This window comes from Sarcophilus harrisii, chromosome 4, assembly GCF_902635505.1.
Source record: "Sarcophilus harrisii chromosome 4, mSarHar1.11, whole genome shotgun sequence".
Taxonomy (NCBI): domain Eukaryota; kingdom Metazoa; phylum Chordata; class Mammalia; order Dasyuromorphia; family Dasyuridae; genus Sarcophilus; species Sarcophilus harrisii.
The window spans coordinates 269,268,371-269,290,707 of NC_045429.1; the positions used below are offsets into that span (position 1 = coordinate 269,268,371).

The 22,337-nt window shown below is 43.5% G+C and overlaps 2 protein-coding genes across 9 annotated transcripts in view; one reads left to right on the forward strand and one right to left on the reverse strand.

Moving 5' to 3' along the window:
• The first annotated feature begins 133 nt into the window (after positions 1-133).
• Positions 134-13,091, forward strand: GTPBP2 (GTP binding protein 2). 6 transcript variants are annotated; one of them, XM_031964781.1, is made up of 13 exons: positions 134-289; positions 611-759; positions 6,089-6,115; positions 6,392-6,576; positions 6,977-7,085; positions 7,276-7,473; positions 7,652-7,826; positions 8,387-8,606; positions 9,083-9,218; positions 9,364-9,422; positions 10,128-10,299; positions 11,389-11,553; positions 11,770-13,091. In XM_031964781.1, the coding sequence occupies exons 2-13, from the start codon at positions 676-678 to the stop codon at positions 11,944-11,946; spliced, it is 1,707 nt and encodes a 568-aa protein (XP_031820641.1). In that variant the 5' UTR covers positions 134-289; positions 611-675; the 3' UTR covers positions 11,947-13,091. The 6 variants fall into 6 exon arrangements, with proteins under 6 accessions (XP_031820641.1, XP_031820642.1, XP_031820643.1 ...); XM_031964782.1 differs by having other exon boundaries at positions 635-759; XM_031964779.1 differs by lacking the exons at positions 134-289; positions 611-759 and adding an exon at positions 2,402-2,648.
• A 4,130-nt stretch (positions 13,092-17,221) lies between these two features.
• Positions 17,222-22,337, reverse strand: part of POLH (DNA polymerase eta) — a 39,415-nt gene continuing 34,299 nt past the window's right edge. For all 3 annotated transcript variants that reach the window (XM_003769109.4, XM_031964786.1, XM_031964787.1), the window contains one exon: positions 17,222-18,765. In XM_003769109.4, coding sequence (XP_003769157.1) covers positions 17,895-18,765 — 871 coding nt within the window. In that variant the 3' untranslated portion in view covers positions 17,222-17,894. The remainder of the gene's footprint in view (positions 18,766-22,337) is intronic.

Here is a 22,337-nt window from a genome sequence, read left to right on the forward strand (position 1 = left end):
CCCCACCCAGGACCCCCCTTCCGTCCCCAGGGAACTTGCACACTGGTACCTCTCCCCTCCCGAGACACGCCCTTTGGCCTCCCCACTCCCTCCTCTGACACCATGGTGACCTATGTTGCCCCACCTGTCTGGCCAGCCTTATCTCCAGTGGGGCAGGTGGAGAGGAGGCAGGAGCGTTGACCACCCCCATCAACCACCCGAAATCCCCTCTCCTACCACTAGAAGATCCCCGTTTAGCAGGACGAGAGGATGAGGGGAGGGAAGGCTGTTCAAGTACCCATGGGGCAGAGTGAGTCGGGTTATCAGACGAGTGCAGCAGGGTGGCTATCAGCTTATCCATGTGGTGGACTGGGGGCACTAAGGGGACAAAGGAACCTCCCTCCTTCCAAAACCCATCCTTCATCCTTCTGCTTGCCTTCCTCAGCAAGTTTGCCCGGCTCAGTCCCCATAATAATTCCATCCGAAAGAGTCCTTGTTTCCTCCAACTCCTCTGAACCCAAGAAACAAAAGGAGGAAAAGATCCTCTTGTGGGGTTCCTGGACAACTGAGACTGAGGAGATCCCACTTGGTTGAAGTCAGCTGGTGTGGGGTGGTCCGTTTTGCTTTACAGATTTCACTCTTCCACCCCAACTAGCCCACGGAGCCTAGGAGGAGGGGAGGGGAGAGAGGGGAACGATGACCCACAGTCCACCACACTCCTTGCTTTCTGCTGTGGGATCCTCCAGCTCCCCCTCAGAGCCCCAGAGAGCAACACCGGAGGTAAGTCACTGCCTCTAGCTTGTAGAGAAACTGAATCTTGGAGAAGAACATATTCATAGAAGCTGAGAAAGGTTCAATCAATGTCATGTAGACAGGACAGTTTTTTGGTTTGTTTATTATGTACCCAGTGTTTGTGCCTGGGGAGGGAGTGCATGCTTTGTGAGTCAGTGGAAGGGTCCAGGAATAGATAGATACTTTGCGTCCTGACTCTGAGCTGCCCATTGAACTAACTACTTGATCACTCTGCCTTCCTGGTAGTTAGTTCGGATGTTGGATGTTTGTGCAACTGCTGGTAACTAGGACCCGGGAGACTGGGGATCGCGTTAAGTGCTGACTCTGGCTATTAAGTCAAAAGTCAAAAATCCTTCAGGCTCTAGGTCAAGTTTCTATTAGTGTTAAGTCAACCTCCTCCTCCTCCTCCTCCTCCTCCTCCATCTGCTCCCTACTCCGCCCTCCCCTCCTGTCTTCCTGGATCTGATGCAACTAAGGGCCTCTGCTCCTCCTCCCGGAGGTACCTAAACCCTCCCATAAGTCTGGGTGTTTGGAAATAAACTTGGGTTATATCTTTCCTGATTGGTTCGGCTTCAAAACAAAGAGGAGGGGGAGCTAGTTTGGGGGGGAGAGGGAGAAGGCGGGGCAGGTTAAGATGTGTTCCACTGCTTTGGTGTGTTTTTAGCTCTGGGGCAGACCCGATAGGTTTATTAGCCTTCTGTACCACGTGCTGGGAGTGTAAAGGTGCCTCAGGCTGCTGAAAACTACCTGAAGTCGTCTTGGAGGATTGGAGGAGGAGGCAATTGAGATGAGTGGCTACAATGTAAAGCCGGCAAAGTCATCACAACAATAACAATCGTAATTAACTTAACCGCATTCGCCCACACGCCCACAAGCCCTGGGTTCCTTGACTCACGCCAAAGGCATGACTGACGGAGGCACAAAGGAGAAACTGAGGCAGGTTAGGGCTGCGGAAGAGGATTTAGGATTGATGCTTCAAATTCTCGTACTCTAGACCCTCAGACTACGGGGTAAAGACCTTGATATGGTGCAGGGCTAGTTCAGGAACCCTGAAATCCTGAAATCCCAGCAGTGCTTGAGAACCCAGGAGCACTAAGCTTATTTGTAATATAACTTCCCCTCTCCTTCCTCCCTTATTCCCTCGCTTAAAACGGGATCCGGATAGCTGACCCCCGCACCAACCCACTCAGAAGTGTGTCTTGTGTGCGTATGTAACAGCATGAGTTTAAGAATTTCTTGTGGTGCCCTCCTTTTGGAAGGTTAAGGAAAAAAGTCTCTCGGAGCCCCGGGGTAGTCGAAGTGAGACTACAATTCCCTTGGTGCCTTGTGCCCAGAAACAAACTTTCCTCTCCCTGCGGTGTCCACTGGGAGTTATAGGATGGTAGAACGCTTTTTATAGTGAGTCTCAGTAACGCTGGGGACTTCGTATCCCGTGGTGCTCCGCGGCTGTCTTCCGACGCGTCCGAAAGGGGTAAAAGAGTGGGGGAGGGAGAGACTGCCTAGGGGCGGGGCCTATGTAGAGCTCCGCCCCGCTCCTCTCAGGCTCGGCCCTACGCGGTGGCAGTGGCGGTGGCGGAGGCTCAAACTAGGCGGCCGCGGCGGCGGGGGGGAGGGGCAGGGGTAAGGGCAGGGGGCAGCGGCGGATGGACTCGCGGGTGTCCGAGCTGTTCGGCGGCTGCTGCCGGCCCGCTGGGGGTCCCCCGGGCAGTGGCGGTGGTGCGGTCGGCGGCGGCAGCGGCGGCGGCAGCAGCGGCGGCGGCGGCGGCGGCCTCAAGACCAGAGGCGGCTGCAGCGGCGGCGGGGCCCCGAAGGGGAAGAAGAAGAGCGGAAGGAACCGAGGGGGCAAAGCCAACAACCCCCCCTATCTGCCTCCTGAGGTGAGGAGAGGGCCCGGCGTGGGGAGGGGAGCTCCTCCTCCCTCCCTGTCTCTACCTGCCTGTGGGGTTGTTCCAGAGGGTGAGAGAGCTCAGTTTCGAGACACACACACTCCCGATGCCTTTGCCCCAGGGAGGGTCAAAAGACAGAGCCCCCCCGCCGGTACTTGCTCAGTGGATGGATCCTGGAGGGTCAGAACCCGCAGTCCCCCCACATACCCCACGGGGACGGGGTCCTGGAAGGCCAGAGAGCACAGTCCCCCTCCTGTTCCTGTTCCATGAAAGCTCCCAAAAGGCCAGAGCACAGCCCCCCCCACCCCCACCTGTCCGATGAGAAGAGATCCCAAAGGTCAATAGTGCAGCCTCCCTTCCTGCACCTGCCCCATGGTGGGGTTCCAGAGATCTGTGAGCACAGCCTCTCCCTTTGCACACCTGCCACGGTGGTGTCCTGAAGGGTCGGAGAGCATACTTTTCTCTTCTGGACCTGCCTCAAGGGGAGAGTGCTTAGGGAAAAGTAGAGAACACACCTCCCGTACAATCCTTGTTCTATGAGGGACATCCTTTAGGATCAGAGCCCAGCTTCCATCCTGTATCTGCTCCACGGGGAAGGGCAGAAAGAAAGCCTTTTATCCTGGACCTTTGCTTGTCTTTTGGGGGGGGGGGCGGTGAGTAAGGAGAGGGACAGGTAGGGCAATTCTTTATCCAGTACCTGCATGTATTATGACATGTGGGTTGGAGAGAGGGGTAAAGAGGGTACCCCCTTTAACTCCATGATGGAGCTCCAGGAGAGACAAAGAGAATTCCCTTAATCCTGAACCTCTCTTTGTCTTATGAATTAGGTTGGAATCTTAAGGAGGGGCAGAAAGTATACTCCACCCTTCCACCCTCATTTTATCCTGCACCTGTCAGGGTTAAGGATTTGAGAGAGAAAATACATCCCATCCACCTTATCTACCTGCCCCTATCCTATGAAGGAGGATTGAAGAAAAACAGAAAAATGCTTTCCCTCTTCCAATCTATATTTGTGCTATGTGGGGATGTCAGGGAGGGGGCAGTATTGCATTAGAAAGGGGGCTTTGAGGAAAAATAACCAACATTCTTTTACTCAGTTTTGGGTCTTTTGTCAAAGAACCCTCTGTCCAAATCCTGAATTTGTTCCATGGAGTAAGGGTGGAAAAAGACAAAAGGAACATTCTTCCAAGTCCTATACCTCTCTCTACCCAAGAAGAGAGGAAACCTGGAAAAAAGTAGTTGGAATATGTCCCTATCCCATTCTATATAACCTTGAGGGTTTTTTTTTTTTTTTTTTTTTTTTTTTTGGGAGGGGGGAACATTAGAGAGAGGCTGAAAGAACAAGTTGCTAGAAAGTGGCGGACTTACCTTTTGGGAAGGAGACCAATAAAAAGATCAGAGAAGTACTTTTCCCCTTCCTGGCACATTTCCCCAAAGTGAGTTAAGTGATCCTGGGGAGAAGGACATAACCTTTTTCTCTCAAAAAAAGGTTATGTGGGAAAGAAAGAGAACCCTAATAAATATATGTATGCCCCAAGTTTCTCTAGTTCCCCATGACCTGAAAGAATTGAGTACAAAAGAGGGGGGTGAATATTGACAATCCTCTGTTTAAATTGGCCTTTTTGTTGGGGATAATTGTATTTTGAGGTGAAGAAGATTCTGGGTCTGGGAGATTGAAAAAACCCCTATATCTACCCCTTCTTTCATCATCAAGGACTATAAGTTTATAGTCTCTGGGGGAAAATAGGAATTATTCAGTAAGCAGTTATTATGTCCTTGTTGTGTACTAGGTTTTGTGGGAGATTATAATTCTTTCTAGCTGGTAGTTATGTAGCACTTGAAAGTTTTCAAAGAATTATACATACGTTTTCATTTTAGCCTCAGAACTCTGTGAGGTTTCATTATTCACTCTATAGATGAAGGGACTAAGGCTCAAGAGGGATTGAGTTGTTTACCTATGGTCATACAACTAATAAATGTTAGAGATTTGAACCTATAGCTTAATGACTTCAGGGCAAGTACTTGTAATGGAACTTAGTCTAGCAGAAGATATGATGCGTGCATAGATAACTGTATTATTCAATAAGACATGATAACTAATTTACAGAGATGTAAACCAAAGTGCTAGATGAAGTCAGAAGGGAAAGATCTTTTCCAGAATCACAAAATTTGAGAGTTGGAAGGGACCTCAATTACCACTTTGTTCATGCCAACTCTTAAAAGATCCCCCATAGTTTTTCAGTCTCTGCTAAAAGACTTCCAAGGGGAGGGAGCCCATTAGGTAGTCCGTTCCACTTCTGGGCATTCTAATTGTTAAAATGTTTTTCTGGGCATCAAACCTACATGTGTTGTTTTGCAATTTTTACCCTTCTAACTTTGTCTCAATACATACTATTTTTTGTAGTATGTCCTAACTCAGTGAGTGCTACTTGCTAAATAGTGAGGAAAACTAATTGAGAAATAAGGACAGACCATGAGGGTAGAAGTCTGAGGAATAAAGGTTAATAATTACTGAATGAGTGGGGACTAAGCCCCCAGATTCCTGGGCCAGCTTAAAGAAGAGTGGCTGGGTATAAGCACTTCTTTTTATTTATTTATTTTTTAAATAAATGAATAGACTAAAGGAGTAAGGAACTCAAAGGAACACTTGAGTTTGGTTCATCCAAGTCTGTAGGATGAAGATGCAATAAGTGCAGAGTAGAATCTAGGATAAGTGTGAAGACCTTTAAGAAAGAAATTTTAAAGAAGATGGGACCCTCTTTCCTGTCTCCTTTCCTCAAAGGAAGAAGAAATCTTTGGATGGCATTAAAATCCTTTAGGACATAAGCTAATTTTCCTAAATGCCTCCAGCACTGCTCAAGGATCTCTGGGTCATTCAGAATACTTTTGTGCCTTTCAGCCTCAATTCATGCCTCTTACTTAGACCTCTCCTAACCTGACCTTCCTTAGTTTGGACTTTAGTGTTTAGAATGGACAGTGCTGAGCTCACCTTCTGGCCCTGACATAGAAGTTCTTTACAGCCTCTTACTCCTCATGACATCAGTCAAGGGGGTGGAGCAGGAAGTGCTGACTATCTGAGAGATGGTTTAGTTCAGCCCAAGGAGGGTAGAGGAGGTTCTGACCTCTGGGGACATCAATTTAATATCTTTTCTGGTGGGACTGATGACAGAAAGGAGGGAGGAACTCTTGTGCTCTCTCCCTGGGTCAGTGGACTACTCCCTGGGGCCCAGCAGTGCAGCTTTCCCTGCTGGATGGGCCAGATGAGGGAGTTATCCTGGTCCCTCAGCTACCTCCTGCCTTGGCAAGGTTCTGCATTCTGGGTCTCCTGCTGTTTGAAGAGAATAACTTGGAGACTAGGCTGGAGTCCAGGAGAAAAAGGGGAGGGGTTAGAGCAGTATGCAGTGACTGCCGGGTCTTATGTTTCTTTACAGGCTGAGGATGGAAACATTGAGTACAAGGTGAGTCTTGGGTGAGTAGGGGAATCAGGATTGCCCCTGACCTGTGTGGGTTTCCATCCCTGAGTTTCTTCTGAATCCCTAGCTCTTAAGGGAATGGGGTTTAGAAAAGGTTGTCTTAGAAGGGACTGGATTCATTTCCAGGGTGGAAGTAGGGTTAGGTAGTGAATAGATTAAATTATTCCCACTAATCTATAGGGAGATAGATGGCCTTGGGCCTCCTTATGGCAAATGAAGGTCCACATATAACTTCACCTTTTGTACCTCTCTGTTTCCCAGTTGAAGCTGGTAAACCCATCCCAATACCGCTTTGAGCACTTGGTGACACAGATGAAATGGCGGCTCCAAGAAGGCCGGGGAGAGGCTGTCTATCAGATTGGGGTGGAGGACAATGGGCTATTAGTGGGGCTGGCTGATGAGGAGATGCGGGCATCCCTCAAGACCCTTCACCGGATGGCTGAGAAGTATGTTCCCTTCCCCACTTTCCTTCCTTCCCTCTGTACCTTTCTGATAGCACTTCCCTATCTTGTTTTTTCCCCAGGGCATTAGGGTGGGGTTTCCTTGCACCTGTCTTTTGGCTAAGTTCAGTGCCAGAGAGAGGGAGAAATTAAGGTTCTGGGGCCTGCTTCAGGGCATCCAAACTTGTGGCCCCTGCTCTGAGCTTTTGGAGAGATAGGGGAGAGGTTATGGTTATGGATGGAAAATGAAAAGAGGAAGAAAGCAGTGAGTAAGAGTAGAAGTATTGAAGAAAGGAGCACCTGGTTGATCCAGGCTGGAGAGGCAAGGGAAGGCAGGTGGCACTGAGTCATTGGGATGGGATTATGCACTGAACTGGGAGTAGGGGACTGACCTTGCTGTACACAGGGTGGGGGCAGACATCACAGTTCTCCGGGAGCGAGAGGTGGATTACGATAGCGATGTTCCTCGAAAGATCACTGAGGTGTTGGTGCGCAAGGTCCCTGACAACCAGCAGGTAAATCCATCCCCTAACATGTCTTCCCTCCATACACATACCTGACCAAACATGTGTCCTTGCCCCTCTCCTGGGATCATTTCCCCTGCCCAAGCTTCTTGGGGTAGCTCACTTCCTCTTGTTGCCCAAGATACCCCAAAATGAAGGCAGGAGAGAGAGGACTCCTGACCTTGAATTGATTTCTTCACAGTTCTTGGACCTTCGAGTGGCTGTCCTTGGCAATGTGGACTCTGGGAAGTCAACTCTTCTAGGGGTGCTGACCCAGGGGGAGCTAGACAATGGGCGGGGCAGGGCCCGGCTCAATCTCTTCCGTCATCTGCATGAGATCCAATCTGGTCGTACTTCTAGCATCAGCTTTGAGATCCTTGGCTTTAACAGCAGGGGTGAGGTATGCAGAAAGAGAGGAAGCTTGAATGGGATCAAACTCTGGGGAAGGACTGGAAGGGTAGTAGAAGTGATTTGACAGGTTGTGAGGAAGAGATGCACTTTCAATCTAAATGGTGTTTGAAATAGGAGGAAGGGTCAGGGTGAGCTAGCAACAGGTGCTAATAAGAGGGCTGGTCCAGGTGGTGAACTACAGTGACTCCAGGACGGCAGAGCAGATCTGTGAGAGCAGTTCCAAGATGATCACCTTCATTGACCTGGCAGGACACCACAAATACCTACGCACAACCATCTTTGGTCTGACCTCCTACTGTCCTGACTGTGCCCTGCTTCTAGTCAGTGCAAATACTGGCATTGGTGAGTACTTTTAAGGGTGACCTCGACCACACACTTCTTATTTCCCTGAGTCTTTTCCCAAGCAAAGTCCAGATGGAGACAGGTAAGCAACATTGAGAGGAATTGGTAAGACCTGAAGTTCCAGCTTCAGACATTTACTAGCTATATGACCCTGGGCAAGTGACCTGAGTCCTCTGTGCTTCAGTTCCTTCATGTGTAAAATGAGGGATTATACCCAATAGCTCAATATTTTAAGATCCCTTCCAGCTCTTAGTCTATAATCCTATGCTTCCAGGAAAACCTGAGTTTAAATTTGGTCTTAGATATTTCCTAGCTGTATGATCCTGGGTAATTCACTTATCCTTTGCCTCAGTTTCCTCAATTATAAAATGGAGATTAAAAATAGTACCTACCTCATAGGGTTGTTGTGAGAATCAAATAAGATAATATCTAAAGAGCACTTAATATATTGTTTAGCACATAGTAGATGTTATAACAAATGCTTGTTCCTTTCCCTTCTCTGATTCTCTCATTTCCTTTTCTCCCCTCTCTAATTCTTCCTACCCCTTTCTCTGTTATAGCGGGTACTACACGGGAGCATCTGGGGCTGGCCCTCGCCCTAAAAGTGCCATTCTTCATTGTTGTCAGCAAGGTGGACCTATGCTCAAAGGCCACAGTGGAAAGGACAGTACGCCAGCTGGAAAGGGTCCTTAAACAGCCTGGCTGCCACAAACTCCCCTTGTTGGTCACTTCTGATGATGATGCTGTCACTGCTGCCCAACAGTTTGCCCAGTCACCCAAGTAAGTCTACCTCCTATTTCATAAAAGAAGATAGCTAGAAACATCTCTCCTCTTCCATTTTCTCACTCCTAATCTCTTTGCCAGAAGAGAAACCATTTTGATTCAATTAGCAAGTTCTTTAAGTCATTGTACTATAACAAAGTCTTCCTTATTCTGATATACCAATATCCCCAAGGCCAATGTCAAGCTACAATGACTTGGTCCAGGACCATAAACAAGAAAATGACGCCTGTACTTAGATATCTCTTTATGTGCTTTTTGCTCCAGGGAAGACTTTAGGTGCCATGCTTTTTTTCTGGTCTTCAGAGAACCATCCCAGAACTGTCCTAACAATGGAACTAGGATGGCAATAGGAGAAAATCTTAAAACCTTAGCTTCTTTCTTAGTGGGGTCCTGAGGCCAGCCTATGAAATCTCACAGCTGCCTTCTACCCTAAGGATCTTTCTTGCCTGACCATTCAATGTCTTTTCCTACAGTGTCACCCCCATTTTCACATTGTCTAGTGTGTCTGGGGAAAGCCTGGACCTACTCAAAGTCTTTCTCAACATCTTACCACCACTCACCAATAGTAAAGAACAGGAAGAGCTCATGCAGCAACTGACTGAGTTCCAGGTAGGAGATGGGCTAGGGCTGGGCAGGGAGTGGGATAAGTTTTGGTTTGGCTTGCCTTGAAGCTGACCCTCAAGGTCTATCCAGAGGCCTAGGAATCTCCTGGGCCTCCTTGGCCACCCACTGATGGTGTCCTCTTTGGTCTCAGGTGGATGAAATCTACACGGTGCCAGAGGTGGGGACTGTTGTTGGAGGGACACTTTCCAGGTGACTCCCTTTTTGGGGGAGATTTTGGTAGAGGGTTCCCTCCACATGATGGCATCAGACTCCAAAGGAGGTAAATCCCCACCTTCCTACTGTGAAGCTGAGTAAATACCTTAGCCAAAGGAACTTACTTGCTTCAAGAATCTATGCCTTCATTGTCAGAAATGCTGGAGACAACTAGCCTGATGCTATATGTGGAAAGGAACAGCATTCTTATCTCCTGGGAATCACATCCTAGGATAATTATTCTTCTAGAGCACTGGGGTGAGGTGTGGGTGCTTGGGCCCTGGGAAATGATCTGAATTCCACCTAACTGGTCTTAACTAAAAAAGGGAAGACAGGAGTTCCTTTCTGGGATCTATCTTCGAGTTAAAGGTCACAGGTCTAGAGGGGATAAGGCCATTCAGGTCCACATTATTAGTATTTCAACAAACTCTTGATCATGAGATAATTCTCTAGTGGTCAGTGTGGTATTCTCTTAAGCTTTGAGTTGACTTTTCCCTATAGACTCTTCCCCTAAAGTTGGAGCTCTAAGCCAGGAGAAGGCAGCTCCCCAACTCTGAATCAAAAGTTCTTCCCTAAGTCCCTTCCCCCAAGAAGAAAAGCACTACTCTAAAAGAAACTTAGGTGGGGAGGGGCAGCCCAGGACCTTGTGGGAAGTAGACAAATGGCCCAAGCTGACTCTATAATTCCTGCTCTGGATTACAGTGGAATCTGTCGTGAGGGGGATCAGCTGGTGGTAGGTCCTACAGATGATGGACGCTTCCTGGAGCTGAAGGTGTGCAGCATCCAACGCAACCGGTCAGCCTGCCGAGTACTTCGAGCTGGTCAGGCAGCTACACTGGCCCTTGGTGACTTTGACCGAGCTCTTCTTCGAAAAGTGAGTTGGTGATAAGGCAAGAGGAACTAAAAAAAAAACTTATGGATAGATGGTGATAGGACTATTGGGGAAGTGCTTTCAGAGGCAATGGTGTTCAGTGATAGTTGATATGCAGAGCCCTATTCTTATTCATTACTGCAGAGAGGCCCAAAAGAAACAGTTCTGCCCTTCTGAATTCCACAATGAAGATTCACAGGCAGGTCCTCTACAAATAAAAAGGGGTCAGGAACATAAATAATACGTATACCCAACAAACATTTGTTAATCATTTACCATGTACAGAACATTGAGCTAGGGGCTGGGTGGGAGTCATAAAAAATTAAGTAACACATCATACCATACCGATCCTTATATGGCACTTATCATCTAGTGGGATTAAGACTCAAGCATGGATAAGTATAATATAAAATATATTATAAATGAGGTACAAAATGAAGTGCTATATAAGATCTGATGGAGAAAGGTTATCAACCAGGGGTTAGGGGAGACTTCATGGAGGAAATGATTTGAACTTTTAAAGGATGGATAGAAAAGTAGAGGAAAAGGACATTCTAGGTATAGGAAATATCATGAACAAAAGCACAGAGGGGAGTGTGCAAGGAATGTTCAGAGGGGCAGAGAGAAATCCAGGTTGGCTAGATTATAGAATGCATGAAAAAGAAGTAATTTGAGATCAAGCTGGAAAGGTAAGGTGGTGTCAAATGCTGGAGAACTTTTAATTCCAAGAAGAAGCAGTAGGAATTCACTGAAGATTTGTGAGCAGAGGGAGGGACGTGAGCAAATCTAAGAGATTAATCTGGTGTGAAGGATGAATTGGAGGGAAAAGCGATCTCGACAAGTGAATTAATATAGTACAAACTGAGTGTCCTATTACAGTCCTAAAAGTGCAGAGAGTAAAGAAGTGATTAGAATGAGGAGGAGGTAGGAAGGCTTCCTGTAACAGATGAGTTTTAAGCAATAAGGTGTTCTAAAATCTTGAGTTGAGCCATAAAGGGGAAGGAGAAATAACATGCCATGGCTTTTGAAGAAATGGGAAAACATGATTTGGGGTCTGTCCCACCTGGACCTGGGTGGCCTCTGCTTCTACAGGGCATGGTAATGGTGAGCCCTGAGATGAATCCCACTATCTGCTCAGTGTTCGAGGCAGAGATTGTCCTACTGTTCCATGCCACCACCTTCCGGCGTGGCTTCCAGGTGACTGTGCACGTGGGCAACGTGCGGCAGACGGCTGTAGTGGAAAAGATCCACGCCAAGGTGAGGGGCGTCCAATTATTCCCTGATTCCTTAGGGGGAAAGTAATTTCTACTTACAAAAGGAGAGGGATGTGGCCCTGGCTTGAATCTTTTACTTCCCATTGTGGACCCATATTCCCTGAGGTGGGCAGAACTCCAATTGTACTCACTGTGGGCAGAGCTCTCCAACCAGGCCAAGATGAGCTGATCAGCACTAGTGACTACATATCTCCTGTAGGACAAACTGCGGACTGGGGAGAAGGCGGTAGTGCGCTTCCGCTTCCTGAAACACCCAGAGTATTTGAAGGTGGGTGCCAAGTTGCTGTTCCGGGAGGGTGTCACCAAAGGCATCGGCCATGTCACCGACGTGCAGGCTATCGCAGCAGGAGAGGCCCAGGCCAGGTTGGGCTTCTGAACTACCCTAGGCAAGGGGCATCTTCATTGCTGTCCCTACAATATACAAGGTGACTTCAGACCACGCTGCCCCCAGTGGCAGCTCTGTGTGTTAATAGCCTGGGGGAGGGGGCATTCCCTGCCACTTGCCTCTCCCAGCACCCCTGGAGTGGTGCCCGACTTGGGGTGACTAGGGGAAGGAGAATCCTGTGAGAGAAGACAGGAAAACTCAGGGTATTGGCTTAGGGCCATGCCCCAGGTTTGGCTCCTCCAACTCCGGCTAAACCATGGCTCTTCTTCTGGGGCCTTAGAAGAGGCCATTCTGGCCACTTTCAGCCATACCCTTTCAGTGATTTTGGACTGGGGCTAATCTCCCAGTATGATCTGGGCTTCTTAGAAACAGTTGCAGCTTGGGGTGATTCTCAGGAAGAACCTCATTTTCTAGCCTTCAGGGCTATATAAATTTCTTAATAGAGGCCATTTCCATCTGACTGTGGACAAAAGATATGCCCCCTTGTCTGCCTGGAGCCCAAGGTTCAAATGGAAGGAGTGGCATGTGAGTAATGAACTTAACTTCTCACACTTTGTGCCAGGACCTAATGGTCCATCCCCAGCTTCCTCTTGTTCCCTGTTTTAGGGACTTCCATTACTCCATCCTCATCCCCCACAAGCCTCACAGGTGCTATTTATTAGGCTGGTCCAGGGCTTGACATACTAAGGGTCAGCTGCATGTCAGTCATGGTCTTGTCCTCTCTTTCCCCCTGAAGATTGTTTTTTTGGTGGTTTTTTTTTTTTTTTTTTTTTTTTTGTTATGAATCAGAGACACATTTTACTTTATAGAAATGGGTGACTGGGTACTGGGAGTTCTAGCTCCCTTACCAGTCTTTACCCTTCCTGCTTCCAAGAAGCCCCATCACCCGTTGTTCTGTTTGTTTGCAGTGATTCTATCCTGCCCATTGTTGCAGGTAACCTTCCCTGCCCCTCAAAAAAATGGAGGAGGGTTCACGTCCCCTAGTCTAGCAAAGGGACTTCCTCCTTCCCTATGTTGATGTCCTGGGTTCCCATGGGCTCAGAGATCATTTGTTGTTTGATTTCTCTGCATCTCTCTAAATACACATATACATATGTATATATATATATTGTACAGAATAAATATGTTTTATTGAATGAGCTGTGCTGATGATTAGGTTCTGGACCATCTCCCAAGGAAATCGTTTTTTCCTCAGAAAAAAAGAAGAGCTATAACCCCAACTTCAATGTGTTCTGAGGGTAGCAGGGAGGATTCTTAGTGGGGCCTCTTTGCCCACCAAGTCTATGTCATAATTGGATTGGCCCAGCCTAGAAGCAGAGGTAATAAATGAATAGAAAATGAAAGCTGAAACAGGCAGCTATTCTGCATTCTCAAACATTTGGCTCTTCTCCAGTAATCTCAAAGGCATTAAACAGCCCCATATGACCCTGAAATCCATGCCAGGGAGAAATTCTTGAAATTAATTATCTAAAGAATTTAGACAAATAGTAAATTGCCTTGACTGTCCTTACTAATGCCAGATCAGTTCAGAATGACCTGTAGAAGTAGAATGTGTCAGTGTGTGGGTCCTAGTACACACTCAGGGTTTATAGGACAAACCCACATTCTATCCTGCTGTGACAGAATGAATGAGACCTATCTTGTTTTTCCCTGTACCTTGATTGCCACCTGCATCTTGCTCTTTCTAGATCAAGTCTCAGCCTCTATATTTTATAAACAAAACGAGGCCAGGGTCAAAGAGTAAATGATGAAGCACACAGAGTGCTTTGTGAACTTTCTAGAAAGTCCTATAAAATGTCTAATAAAATATGAATACAACCTGCCTCCTGCTACAGGGCCCTGCTGTGCCTGTGCCTCCAGGCTTGGGGTGGAGGTGGGGGACATGTGGAAAAGAGATGTGCTTACAATTAGACTTTAAAAACATCAGTGGTTTAACCCTGTATGTATAAAAATAGTCTGTGGTTGGCAACTTCCTGGAAAAGGGCAGAGCAGCTAGAGAGCCCAGAAATGAGATGACAGCTGGAAAGAGGAAACAAGCTCTGACAACTCCACCCCAACCATGACTATCCTGGCTCCCAACCAGCACCAGGGACAGGGAAACCGAAAGTGAGAATTGAGTCTTTATTTGAGGTTATCTCCTTTTATGTCCAGCATAAGGAGTTCATATGGACGGCAATTGTGATAAATGGTAAGTAGCTAAGTGGTTTCTGCTCCACCATTCTTTTCCACATTTCTACTAGTTCCACAGGAAGTAGAGAACTGGAGTATTATTGTCACTGAGTTTGTTCTAGACAGCTTGCTTTCTAGGCCATTAGGTCAGTGTCAACAATTCAATCCTTTGGCAGGGAGTATGTTTACACACTAGACTAACCTTTTTTAAGACTGTTTTACTCATATACAGAAAAAACAAATTCAGTAAATAGGTCATCAGTAGTTTTTACATCTATGTAAACCCCTAGGGATCCATTCTGTCTGATTGTGTGATGTGCTAAGTAACCAATTATTTACTTCCTGATGCTGTATACCCAGTGATTCAAAGATCTGCAGTTTCACTGGTCTAGTGGTACTCCATGACATAAATCGTAACCCTTCTATAATTCAGATTAAAACCTGTTATTACTGAATGCCAGAATTTGAGTTGGAAGCAGCTCTCTAATCCAATCCATAGGAATCCTTATAACTTCTCTTGTTATTCAGTCATGTTTGATTGACTCTTCATGATCCCATTTGGGGTTTTTTTGACACACTGGTTTGCCATTTCTCCAGTTCATTTTATAGATGAGGAAACTGAAGCAAATGGGGTTATATGCCCAGGATCATGCAGTCTAGTGTCTGAGGTCATATGAGTTCAGGAAGATTAGTCTTCTCTACTCCAAGTCTGCTACTCTTCCTTTATAGTTTATTATAACTTACTCAAATAAGAGATCATTCAATCTTTTGCATAAAGAACTCCAAGGAGGAAGATACTAACCATCTCCTGATCCAGGCTATTCCACTTTTAGTATATAGCTCTAATTGTGGTGAAGTTTTTTTTTTTTTTAATTTGCCTGTCTGAAATTTCTACTCATTGTTCCTGGCTCTGCCCTCTTGAGTACAAACAATTTTCTGTCTTCCATCTATCTGGTAGCTCTCCAGGCAATTAAAAACTATTATGTCCTCCTTGGATCTTCGCCAAATATCCCCAGATTCTTCAACATCCTCATATGACATGGACTTGTTATCCTGGCTTCCTTCTCCTGGACACTTTGCAGTTTATCAGTGTCCTTAAACTGTAGTGCTCTAAACTGAGTAAGTATTCCAGACTGGTCTGACCAAGACAGAGTATGGCTAAGAATCTCACTCAGTGCAACCAAGATCCCATTAGCCTTTTTTGACTGCCACATCATACAAAGAGATGGTTAGGTGGCAGAGTGGAGAGTGCTGGGTCCGGTGGCAGGACAACTTGAATTCAAATGTAGCCTTAAATAATGGTATGTTACAACCTCTGTCTGCTTTAGTGACAAAAGAGTCTACACCCAGGGTGATTGTGAGGATTAAGTGATTTTATATATATAAAATCTGGCCCACAGTAGGCACTTAATCTTATCCTTCCAAATGCCTCATTAAGTTTATAGTTCTAATCCCATTTCCCCTTCTTACTCCGCAGCTCTTTTTCAAACAAATTACTAATCAAATCTCCCATCCCATGCTTGGAGAATTGATTTTTTTTTTTTTAACTTAAGATGTGACATTTCTCTCTCAATTTTTATCTTATTAGATTCAAACCAATACTAGTCTGTCAAGATCAATTGCTGAACTAGCTATTTCTCCTAGCTTTGTGTAATTTGAAAGCACGATGAAATTATATTTAATGAAATATGCAGATGAATTATTAGTTCATATCTATAGCTCGTGATGAGGTCTGGTCCAGATCCAATCACTTTAATCCTTCAGCAAATACTTACTAAATATCTTACTGAGTGCAAGACATCTAGTGCTGGGGAATACAAATATGTATGCAAAAGGGATTAAAACAGGAGATAAGACATTCACACAAATAAATATAATGCAATATGGGTATAGTAAAAATTATAGTTTTAAGTGCAATTAAGGGGGAAAAAAGATTCCCCCCAAGGGGAATCCAATTCAAAAAGCATTTAAAAAATCTTTTTATTTTCCAAACGTACACACAGATAATTTTTCAACATTGACCCTTGCATAGATTTTCCCCTCCTCTCCCTCCCCTAGGATGGCAAGCAAATCCAATATGTTATACATGTTAAAATATTTATTCAATTCTCCTGCACAAGAAAAATCAGATCCAAAAGGGAAAAAAATTGAGATAGAAAACAAAATGCAAGCATATAACAACAAAAAGAGTAAGAATGATATGTTGTGATCCACATTCACTTCCCACAGCCCTCTCTCTGGATGTAGATGGCTCTCTTTATCACAAGATCATTGGAACTGGCATCAATCATCCTATAATATTGATGTTGCCATATACAATGATTTTCCTAGTTCTGCTCATTTCACTCGGCATCAGTTCATGTAGGTCTCTTCAAGCATTTCTGAAGTTATCCTGATTATTTCTTACAGAACAATAATATTCCATAAGATTCAGCCATTCTCCAATTGATGGGCATCCACTCAGTTTCGAGTTTCTGGCCACTACAAAGAGGGCTGCCATACTTTTACACATGTGGGTCCCTTTCCCTCCTTTAAAATACCTTTGGAATATAATCCCAATAGAAACAGTGCTGATCAAAGGGTATGCACAGTTTGCTAACTTTTTGATCATAGTTCCATATTGCGCTCCAGAATGGCTAGAATCATTCACAGTTCCACCAACAATATATTATTGGTGTCCCAGTTTTCCCACATCTTCTCAAACAATTCGCCAATCTGGCAGGTGTATAGTGGTATCTCAGAGTTGTCTTAATTTGCATTTCTCTGATAGTGATTTAGAGCACCTTTTCATATGACTAGAAATGGTTTTAATTTCTTCATCTGAAAATTGTTCATATCCTTTGACCATTTATCAATTGGAGAATGGCTTGAACTATTATAAATTTGAGTCAATTCTCTATATTAGAAATGAGGCCTCTATCAGTATCCTTAAATGTAAAAAATGTTTTCCCAATATATTGCTTCCCTTCTAATCTTGTCTGCATTAGTTTTATCAAACAGTATTTATTATAAAAAACTTCATGGAAGACTTAATAATTCAGGTCTTGAAGGATAGAAATTTAGGTGACAAACAATTGCCCTTTTATAGACTTGGTCTTTTGGTATCCATCTATGTAGGGTGGAGCCACTTTCCAAACTTCTGCAGATTGTGGCATAATACTTTAAAATCCATTCTCCAACAGGCTAGAATTCCTGATTTGTACCGATAAATCCACTATATTTAATAGAAAGGAAAACTCTTAGGATTGGAGGCTATTGAGAAATATTGCTGTTGTTAAACCCATACTTGCCATTAACTGATCTAGTTACTATAAAAATATCCTGCCTGATACCATTAATTAGTGCTATGAAATAAAGCTTTCAAGGGGAAATTAATCACATAGAAAGTGTTATAGTAAGAAATCAGCCAAACTATACTATATAATTCATTACTGTGCCTTTTTTTTGGTTATAACATTACCATGAAAAAAACAGGTTGGGATTACCTTAACTAGAGCATGCCTATATCAAGTAACCAGGTGTGCAAGCACTGTATAAGCATCAATAAAGTCTAATTTCAAGTCTTCTCACTAGGGTTTCCAATTAGAAAAACTGCATCTTTAAAAGGAATGCCAGAATAATCATATGTAAGGTTGTAAAAATAAATTTTTCTGTATCCTAAAAAAGTTTTCTTATGGATTTCCTTTTAAAAGTCACAATCATTTATTTCCATTTCTAGGATTCCAGATAAAAATTATAAAATCCAGGGCCAGCCTAACCCTGAGCCAGAGCTATTGTGTTAATGGCTTAAAAAATGATTCCAATGTTCGGGTACCCTCAGGCCTGAGGCGCTTGGCATTTGAAGGCAAGGAGCTCTTGGGACTTCTCTTGATCTGAGAAGGGGAGGTAGCAAGGACAACTGGAGACCCGGAACAGGGTCCCAAAAATGAGTTCTGTAGTTCCATTGCAAAATGATAGTCCATGTGTTCAGGCATTTCCCACACTAATATTAAAGAGCCACACTTCTCACAGCACATCTGGTCCTCGGCATCTGGAAAAGGTGGGCCACCAGTAGCTACCTTGCCAGCATTGTCCAGAGAAGAACCAAGTCTTCTTGATCCACACTGGGCCAAAACCATTTCTTCTAGAGGAGCCGTGGAAGGTTTAGGTTCTAGTACCTCATCGTGATCTGGCTCTTCTGGGGAGAACTGGGTTTTGGTGATGTTTCTAGCCACAGGCAATGAATTTTGTGAAGGGGGAGGAGCAGAAAAGCCATTATGAAGATGTGGGTATGTTTGGGCCTCCCTATTTTTTCGTTTAAAGAAGGGCTCCATTTCAGTTGTATTGTTGCAGCAAAATTGTAAAGAGGATTTCAGTGGTGAACTGGATGCAGGGACCTGAATGGTAGAAGCTGGGGTGGAGGCCTCTTTGGCTTTCTGCTTTTCTGCAGCTTTTTGGAAAAGCAACTCCAGAGAACTGGTGGCTCTCTTAGTAGCTACACCCTTTGGACCACAGTCCAGAGCTTTAGAATTTGAAGTGGCAGCATCTGACTTCTGAAGAGATGTGTTATTGCTCATAAAGCTGGTGATGTCTGTGCAAGATGGTGGAACAGAAGGAGAGAACTTGGTGGCACAAAGGAAGAGCATGGTGAGAGGAGGAGACCTGTGCAGAGAATAAAAAAGGATTAGTACCAAATCTGAATTTCAGGGATTAGGTGAAGATAATATTCAAATCCCATATACTTGGGGATGATGGTTACACTCCAGGAAAGAAATACCATTCACTGACAACACAGCTAATACATTATACAAATAGTCTTTGTTTTGTATTTTTATTTTGTTACGATCATAGTTCACAGTATGGACCTGGGTGGGTCAATATTTGATGCAGCGCCTGGCAGCCAAGATAACCAAAAAGATATTAGCTAAATTCTAGGCTGAAAAACATGGAAATATCATATCTACTACTTTTATATAGAACATTTCAACTCATATCTGAGAGATTCCCTATTCTTTGTAGACCATGAACTATGAAAGAAAACAATTTTATAGCTTTCCTTACTTCCTCACTATAATATCCAATAAGCTTTCTCATGTTTTACACAAATATCTTCTAGGGGGGAAAAGAGAGTTGATATTATTTTCTAAGTAAGAGGACTCATTTAAATAGATAATCCTCATATTTGGCAGTATTACCCCTGGCAAGGTATTTTATCTTCTCAGAGCTTGAGACAACATTTAAGATTATAACAACATTAAGATGATAAGATACAGAGGTGGTGTCACCACCAATAAAATTATATGTTTGGTCCAAAAGTTTTTTCATAATATTACTACATTAATACATTCTATTCTGGTCAGATCTCATGTTATGGGAATAGCTTTTTTATAATCAAAAGATTTTGGCACTACAGTAATTACTCTCCTGGATGGGTTCTAAAGCCTGGGTTTGAATCCCAGTTGGAAAATTCTTAGTTTCTTCACCTATAAAGTGGGGATAATATGCTTGCATTAGCTACCTTACATGGTTGTTTTGAGTTAAGTGCTTTGTAGATACTGAAGTCATATATGGATGTGGGTTACTGTTATTAAAAATAAATTCACTTAAATTTAAATCTGTAGGACTTTTTTTTTGCCTTTACAGGTAATTAAATTCTAGAATAAGGCTTTATATGAAAAATATACAAATTATCAGGTGGTATTGTGAAATTATTTGGGATTTGAACATTCTAACACAAAAACACTAGTAAGCAACAGCTAACTCAAGATATTCTGAGAAAAGAGCAAGAACTTTTCATTTTCACATATATACTCTTCCCAGGATCTAGAAAAAAAGGCCTCCAGATGAAAAGGCATGGATACACAGCACATATCCACAGAACAGCAGAACAGGTGATACTACAGATCTACTATAATACACACTTCACAGAGCCCACTGTAACATCTGTATTTAGAGACAGAAGAGATGTTGGGGTTAACTAGTTCAATCCCTGTACTAAGTAAACGAGGATACTGAAGATCAGAAGAGATGTGTCTTGATCAAGGTCATGTGGCTGAAGTGGGATTTAGAACTCAGGTGTCCCAAAATTCAAAATCACTACTTAGGCAGAAACCTCTAAGCTTTATCCTAGTATGTGAATACTTAGAGGATTGTATTTTCTCCTTCTGGTGGTCCTCAAGCCTGCTGTAGATAGACAAGGTCCTCTGACTGCCTACATGGAACAATCTTAATTCTAGGTCTCATCTCGGTGATGTGTTTCTTCTGAAGGTCAAGATCAGGAACCACTTGCTGTTATAGACATTATTCTTTGGGAATTAGTGCTTGTCCACTTATGGCCCCAGTTTAATTAATTTGTCTTAAGCAGGACATTTCCTGGGCATATATCTTTTCCCTCCCCCAAAGCTTATTTTTCAAAATACATGCATGGACAATCCTTGAAATACCTTGTGTTCCAATTCCTCTCCTCTTCCCCTTCATCCTCAGATGGCAAGTAGTCCAATATGTGTTAAACATGGTAGAAATAATGTACCATGTTTAACATAGTAGAAATAATGTTAAATCCAATATATGCATACATATTTATACAATTATCTTGCCACACAAGAAAAATCAAATCAAACCAGGAAAAAAAATAAAGAGAAGCAAAATAAAATGCAAGCAAACAGCAAAAAGAGTGAAAATGCTATGATGTGAACCACACTCAGTTCCCACAGTCCTCTCTCTGGGTGTAGATAGCTTTCTTCATCATTGAACAATTGGAACTGGTTTAAATCATCTTATTGTTGAAGAGAACCATGTCTATCAGAATTGATCCTTGTATCTTGCTGTTGCCATGTATAATAATCTCCTGGCTCTGCTCATTTCATTTAGCATCAATTTATGTAAGTCTCTCAGGACTCTCAGAAATCATCCTGGGTTGTTTCTTACAGAACAGTAATATTCCATAATATTCATATACCATAGACTTATTCAGCCATTTGATTGGGCATCCATTCAGTTTCCAGTTACTTGCCACTACAAAAAGGACTTCTGGGAATAGTTCTTTGGGGGATTATTAAAAGGTCATTGATAATTCCAACAGTATAATAGATTTATATATACAAACTAATTAGCCACAATTTATTTTTTGTAATCATATACATAAAAGCCAATAGCCAAGTATGTAGAATAATAAGTGATTTAATCTTCCTGATAATTAGAATCTTTTTGTTTGATTCAATTCATCAGGGAAGATTAAATATAGCTATCAGACCCCAGTCTTAGAATATCCAAACTGCTGTTGGTGTCAGAATCTGGATTAATGTTATCTGGATCATTACATCATTACAATCCAGAACAAGTCTCTTTTTAGTTCTCATGTTTCATGTTTATCTGAAGTTCATCAGTAAAAAGTAGAATTAAATCTGAGAATATCACTAAGCTGCCCTCTCTAAGGTCTGGTTCCCCAATGATGGGGAAGAGGATGTTTCTAGTTATCTTCTCTAGTACTGGTTCTCATCAATCCACTGTTTTTAATTTTGGGAAAGGGGGTCAGAATACTCCTTACTCCTCGTTACTTTCAGACTTTCCCTTTAAGTCCACCACTCAGCAAACTCTCTTCCTTCAAAATCTATGAAATCAACATTTTCCATTCAATCCAAAATATATGGTCATAGTAAGCCAATTTCAGGGTTATTCTCCTAACTGGCTTTCTAACTAATTCCAACTCAAATAATTTCCCAAAGTTCCTCCTTACTTTGTCTCTTGGTAAGCTCATCAAGTCCCATGGGTTTAATCTCTATGCAAATGGCTCAGTTATATAGGATATTCTAAAAATCAACACACACACACACACACACTCTCTCATGAGGTTGAGTCAAAAATCACCAATTGCCTATTAAGACATTTTAAGCTAAATGTCCTAGAAGACATCTCAAATATAATACATCTAAACTTAAACTCATCTTCTTCTAAAAAGACACCAATCATCCAGATTTATAACCACAGGATTATCCTGGACGTCTCACTCTTCTTTCATCCAATATATCCATTCAGTTTCACTATTTCTTACCTCCTTCATCTCTCTCAAAGTTAACCTTGTTCTGTACACTTCCACAGCTACCAACTAGTTCAGGCCTTCATAACTTCTTATATAAATTATTGCAAGTTCTTCTGATTGGTCTTCCTGCCTCAGATCTCTTACTAATCCAATCTACTTTTGATACTGTTGCCACCTAAGTGCAGTTTTGATTATA